This window comes from Trematomus bernacchii, unplaced genomic scaffold, assembly GCF_902827165.1.
Source record: "Trematomus bernacchii unplaced genomic scaffold, fTreBer1.1, whole genome shotgun sequence".
NCBI classification, from domain to species: domain Eukaryota; kingdom Metazoa; phylum Chordata; class Actinopteri; order Perciformes; family Nototheniidae; genus Trematomus; species Trematomus bernacchii.
Genome location: NW_022987739.1, coordinates 25,743,174 through 25,749,294, shown reverse-complemented (window position 1 = coordinate 25,749,294; position 6,121 = coordinate 25,743,174). Strand labels below are relative to the sequence as shown.

At 37.2% G+C, this 6,121-nt stretch overlaps 1 protein-coding gene across 1 annotated transcript; it reads left to right on the top strand.

The window, feature by feature from the left end:
* Nucleotides 1-1,990: 1,990 nt before the first annotated feature.
* On the top strand, nucleotides 1,991-5,245 carry LOC117495869 (CD209 antigen-like protein C). The gene is made up of 6 exons (XM_034147450.1): nucleotides 1,991-2,104; nucleotides 2,177-2,266; nucleotides 2,405-2,542; nucleotides 3,253-3,395; nucleotides 3,614-3,723; nucleotides 3,969-5,245. Exons 1-6 carry the CDS (start codon nucleotides 2,035-2,037, stop codon nucleotides 4,102-4,104), a joined length of 687 nt encoding a protein of 228 aa, XP_034003341.1. The 5' UTR covers nucleotides 1,991-2,034; the 3' UTR covers nucleotides 4,105-5,245.
* The last annotated feature ends 876 nt before the right edge of the window (nucleotides 5,246-6,121 follow it).

Here is a 6,121-nt window from a genome sequence, read left to right as displayed (position 1 = left end):
GTGTCTTGTTTGTGTGATTGGTCTTGTGTGTATTTTAGTTCTGGTTTTTCTGTCTGTCATTGTTGGTTCATTGTTTGTAGTTGACTGTGTGTCACAGGGTAGTGTTCTGTGTTTCTACTTTGTACCTTGGAATAAAGGATTATTCTTGGAAATCTGCATTTGGGTCCTGCCTGCTTACTCAACCCTGACAGTCATCACATAACGGCATTGTAATACACGGTTCGGCTGCATTAAATATGACATATCTGCCGTAGTTCTGTATTTATAGAGCCCTGATGAGAAGACTTCTGGACAAACAGGAAGCACTGCCGCCAAAACTGAAAACGTGACGTGGATCATAAATATATCAGCAATTAAACAACATCTTACATTTCTTTTCACACAATACGTCTCCTTGCAGTATCAATACTAATTCGGCTGACTTTTATATTTGATCCAATTGGTAGATAGGCTGTATTTACACCATAGGCAGAAGCTTAACCCAGGATGTTATTGATGATATTTTTGTTAATCAGCCAGTGTTCGTGGGTCTGGTGGATCCGTTGCCTTTTTGGGTTTCAATTAAAAACAATCAAATAATTTTACGTTAAAATACTCAACAGACGTTTACTTCATCCCAATTACAAGCAATATAAACAGCATATATGGTTAATATTTGCCATTTTACATTTATTAGATCACATTAATGAATTAAAGTGCTACTTGTTTTGACCGCTGTCCGGCTGGTCCTGTGGCTCGTCTTTTGTTTGTAACTAGCTGATGCTCAATCTCATCCCCTTCTTCAAAGTCACTGTCAGACTCAGAATTCTCAGAAATGTGATCCTCACATTCTGAAACCTCTTCCTCTTCCTCTTCATCATCATCAAATGGCCCTCTGAGCAGAGAATCTTTTGGCCATCTTGATCAGTTGTGATAAGGACCCAAACTGGCGAAGCACACACACACACACACACACGCACACACACACAGTACTTTTGACAGATGTGTTTCTTGCATAAATACAATATCTCCACCTTGATGTTTCATTTGTGTAAGCACTTTTTTAATTGGGTTGTTTAGGCCATTAACTATTAGTGAAATTATATTAATGTTCATAGTTTAAATGTTGGTGTTTTCTGTGTTGTATTTCACCTGTTAGACGCTTTTATCCAAAGCCACTTACATACATTCAATACTGTGGGCAATCCCCAATGGGCTGAAGTGTCTTACCCAGGGAAACAACGACATGCTGACTGCTGCCCTGGAACCAGCTCTCCCCTGATCCGAAGTTTAGTGCACTATCCCACTGCTCCACAGCCTCCTTATAGTGATATTTCACATAGTGGCTGGCTGTGCTGACCGAGGAGAACTCCCTGGGCAGTGACTGCGATACGAACAAAGACTGATGAAAACAAAACACACCAAGCAGAAATCATTTATACTACTGAGAAAAAGAAATAGAAAACACACTCATACCATAAAGACATGAGTCATGGAGGAGGACAAGTGACAAATCATCATTGCCTAAATTAACTTTTATATTATTTTCTTTGCTGGATATTTCCAGGAAGGAATTTGAAAGGTAAAGTTTGATTTAGAAATACCTGCATTCTTATTCCCAATTAAGAAGATTTCAGACTCAACTTATGTAAGTGTTCATGTAATTAATATTTTTAAGGTCTGTAACTTAAAATATTCAGTGGTGGATGTTTTTTTGTGGAAGATAATTTTGGCAGCAGACAGACTTCAACATTACAATGATATGACGTGTATTTGTTTGAAATAAAAACAGAGCAATTATATTGTATTCCTCTAAAGAGCCTTTATATATACATGGAGGTCTGGAGAGAGAGAGAATGTCTGTAACTTTAATATGGTGTGTCTGATAATCATCTGGAAGATTGTCATAGAAACTTCTTTCAGCAAATCTCAGATGAGTCACTTCCTCAGAAGGATAACATATTTAGAAATTGAAACCCTCAACCTCGGTCACATGCGCTGCAGTCCCTGCTGCAGAGCTGACCTAAAGAAAAAAGTTGGCATTTTTTAAAAGCAATGGAGGAAATCAATGACGATGTTGAAACTGTGAAACCCCTAACCCCAAGATCATCAACAATAAAAGAAGGTAAGTGTCAGTCAGACGGAGTGAGTTGTGGATTGTGGATTTATTATACTCACTGGTCTTCTCTGTGTTCAGGTCCCAGGAGATTTCCCCGAGCGTCTGTTCTCGGTTTTGGGCTGCTGAGTGTTTTCCTGCTGGCTGTCTTCATCGGACTCACAGTCTACTGTTAGTCTGTTTTATAAGTTAATGTCATTTGGAATTTGGAATTTTCAAAACCACTTTCTGCCCTCTGCCTTTTATTTAAGTTTGTATGAATGTATGAGGTATTTTCTGTTTAGAAAACGTGTTTCTTGTTCATTTCAGGCCATTACTCAGAAGGTGTTGCAGCTGCAGATCTCTCCACTATCAAAGCAATCCTGACTAAGAGTCTTGACCAGCTGAAGGCCAACCTCACTGAAAAGACCAGAGAGGTGGACAGGCTTCAGAGTTTGATGGACAAGGGTGAGTGCTTCATGTGGGGTTTTGCATAGGGCTCGGTATGTGTATGTAAGATATCTATTATCATAATATATTTTACAAAATACTTCAATATTGATAGTCTAAGGCTGACTATTGATGCTTTCATAAAATAGTTACACAATGACACTTTTCATTAATGATAATCAAGAATTAGTTTTTAATGACTTAGTTGTGAGTGATTTAATTTATAGTTTGTTTTATTTTTCTTCACCCACCATATTTATATTTCTCTGTAAACTATGCTTATGGCCAGTTTCCTTGTCTAAATTACTTTTAATATAAGCAATAGCAAGAAGAACTTAGTGGTAGTTTGTTCCAGATATTTGCAGCATATTAATAATAATAATAATAATAATAATAATAATATTAATAATAATAATAATTTCCGGTCTAGTAACTAACACCGAAATGTTGCCACTGTCTGTGTTTAAGTGGATATCATTGAAGACTTTAACAAGATCAGTCTCAGTGCTGTGGTGCCTGACTAGATCACATCGAAACAGTTATTTAAATCCCAAAAAAAGAGAAGTAGTTGTTCTGCAATGACATTTGTGATCTCTTTTGATCCCTCTAAAAATGTTTAATAAATATGTGTTTTCATTATTATTACAAAAGTGACATATAATGCACTCAAGAGTTCCATATTTCAGCAGTTAAAGCAGTAAATCAACAAGATCTTAAAACTTTTACAGAGAAAACGTGTCCCGAAGGATGGAGGATGATCGGTTGTTCCTGTTATCTCCTCTCTACTGAGAAAGCTTCTTGGGAACAAAGCAGACAGCACTGCACAGCCAGAGGAGCAGATCTGGTGATCGTAGACAGTGAGGAAGAACAGGTAATGTGTGCTGCTTTAACATTTATGATTGTCTAACCCCCTGCTTTTATCAATCAATAATGTTTTTATTGTACATATACTAGCAAATGTGTCTATCAGCTATAATGATTACGTCACAACAATGGTGTTAATTACATATTTCTGAGCTAGTAAAAAGGGAAAAGTTATCTGAATGTTGATGTCCATCCCAGTAAACTGCATTTTTAATATGTGAACAGGAATTCATAACTAGCAAGATCAAGGAAGACACTTGGATTGGTTTGAATGACAGAGAAGAGGAGGGGACCTGGAAATGGGTGGATGGATCTCCACTGACCCTGAATCTGACGTAAGGCTTTACTTTGGTTTTAAATACAGACGCTGGTTTATGTTGTGACCTTTCTAAATGTTTCACATGTTTCTGTAATGGGAGTTAACACAACACACAGGATGCATTTAAACGTAGGGTGTCTGCCCCTTTCACCAGAAGATTCATTTGGGTTTTAAGAAAAGAACATGGCTGTATTACTTATAGTTATTTGTATTTGATGTCCAATCTTTTAATTCATCTTGTTTTCCTGTAATACCTGTTAGGTTTTGGAGCACAGGACAGCCTGATAATTTTGACGAAGAGGACTGTGTAGAAATACGGAGTGTTGTTCACTCCCAAAGCTGGAACGACAGGCCCTGTGAGAACGATCTGCATTGGATCTGTGAGAAAGAAGCTTGACATTGGTGTCTGTTTGGATACTAAACATGCAATCATGCTTTTACAATTGAGTTTAAATTGAGTTATTTAAAACTATACACAATGTCTGATTTCATGAATAAGAATTACTTTGCTCGGATTGATACATAACATGTTTTTAGTGGGGTTTTTTTGGATTAAAATCAGTTATAAATAAATAGTTTAATTTGTTTTGGCCAACTTTTGTTTGCCTCAATTAAATTAGTATTTGTATTCATCCTTTTACATATCAACATAAAAACAGCTTATTAAAAACATCTGCTGATAAGCCCACAGTTCCTGAAAGGTGCCTTATTGAGCAGAATATGATACAAAAAAGAAAAATAACAACTGTCAAACATTATTGAATAATTCAGACATATACAACAATACTCTAGTCTCAGCATTGGTCTAACTTGTTCAAATGTGTAAAATAGCCTGTGTGTTATACAGTATGTTTCCTAACAATGACCTCTTGTGGCCATGTGAGTATAAATCTATTGCAGGTATTTAACATGCATAGGTGCCACTTTGTACATACTGTAAGAGCTAGTGCATATTAATACAAAAATGTATGTATGTTTATCACAATAATAATCTGGGACTTAAACTGCAGGATTTGCTCATGTTTCATTAAAAAAGTAAACCGCCTTTTATTTGAAGTTAATTACAGTACTTTAGTAAATGGGCAAATTAGATATAGCTAGATCAGGAAATGGCAACTTTCGTTGAGCATCCATACAAAGATAAAAACCGTAAAAATATATTGTGGGTGTATTACATGTTCTCTGACAAGATAAAGCTCTTCCACTTCAACAAACTGCTGTTATCAGATAAAAAGCAGCTTTACCACTTCACCTTTTTTTCTCAAAGTGAACAACTCCTCCCTGAAAGTTATCTTTGAAATAATGTACACTTTTTATATTTATGATCAGCGGCAGACAGAGTACTTCAGAGGAAAGACATTTGTGTTTATCAGCATTTAAAATTAAGATCCCTGCTTCCACAACAGTGTCATGCTATTCTCTTTTTATTAACCAGTAAAACAGATCTATACAGGATCAATACATTTAGAATATTATTCATCTGTATGGCTTTGTAAGATGATATGTCTCTATTTAACACAATGGACTTATCTCACTTGTTTCAGTCTTAAATCTGTATTGTTTAAATGTTGACATGTCAATAAAGCTTATTTGAATTTGTCTTGACTCTCAGCGTGAGAAAAAAACAAACATGTCCTTATATCTTTGAGATATATAGATAATTATCTTGTACAGTTGCTAGGACCACCTTTAGCACTTAAGAGGTGTGACGTATTGATGGTGTTTTGTTTTGTTTCATCCTTTACGCTATTGCCATTTCCCCAGACATCAGACATCATATTTCAAACTATCTAGAGCAGGGGTCGGCAACCCCTGGCACGCGTGCCACCAATGGCACGCGGCACCGTAACCAGTGGCACACTAGGAATAAGTGGAATAAGTGTACAAAATATTTATTTTATTTTCGGATCCTGAACGAGACCGCCGCCAGAGCGCGTCTCCCCGTTACCTGCAGAAGGAAGCCATGCACGCAACGCAGCCCCACTCAAAAAGGCCGATCGCGAGACGTAACATACATGACACTTTTCTCTGTGTGCGGCAAAACAAGCTCGCCAAAATCGCTTCACCAGTCTGGCAGTATTTTAAGGTGTCCGAAAAAGACAATAAAATAGCGGTATGCAACGTGTGTGAAGCAGAAATCCTGCAGCTCCACCCGCTGTGACGGACCGGGTGAGCGGAGCAGAACACACAAGAGTTAGACCTAACACACTTAGCTATTTGATCTACCTTTGGAACTAGTTATAAATATATTTATTCTTCACTGTCACTCATTACTGGATCAGTGAGCTGCATGAGATACTGACAGGCTGTCAGGAGAGAGAGAGAGGGAGAGAGAGGAAAAGAGATCGCTTCCGCTCATTTCTCCCGTGTTATTATCCAAAGTTAATGTAAACTTGAATAATATAGGCTACTTC

Bases quoted from the DNA above. Each gene is read 5' to 3' on its own strand.
- LOC117495869 (XM_034147450.1), top strand. From the start codon at position 2,035: ATGGAGGAAATCAATGACGATGTTGAAACTGTGAAACCCCTAACCCCA. The intron at 2,105-2,176 runs GTAAGTGTCAGT...CTCTGTGTTCAG, and splicing joins ATCATCAACAATAAAAGAAG to GTCCCAGGAGATTTCCCCGA. The intron at 3,396-3,613 runs GTAATGTGTGCT...ATATGTGAACAG, and splicing joins TAGACAGTGAGGAAGAACAG to GAATTCATAACTAGCAAGAT.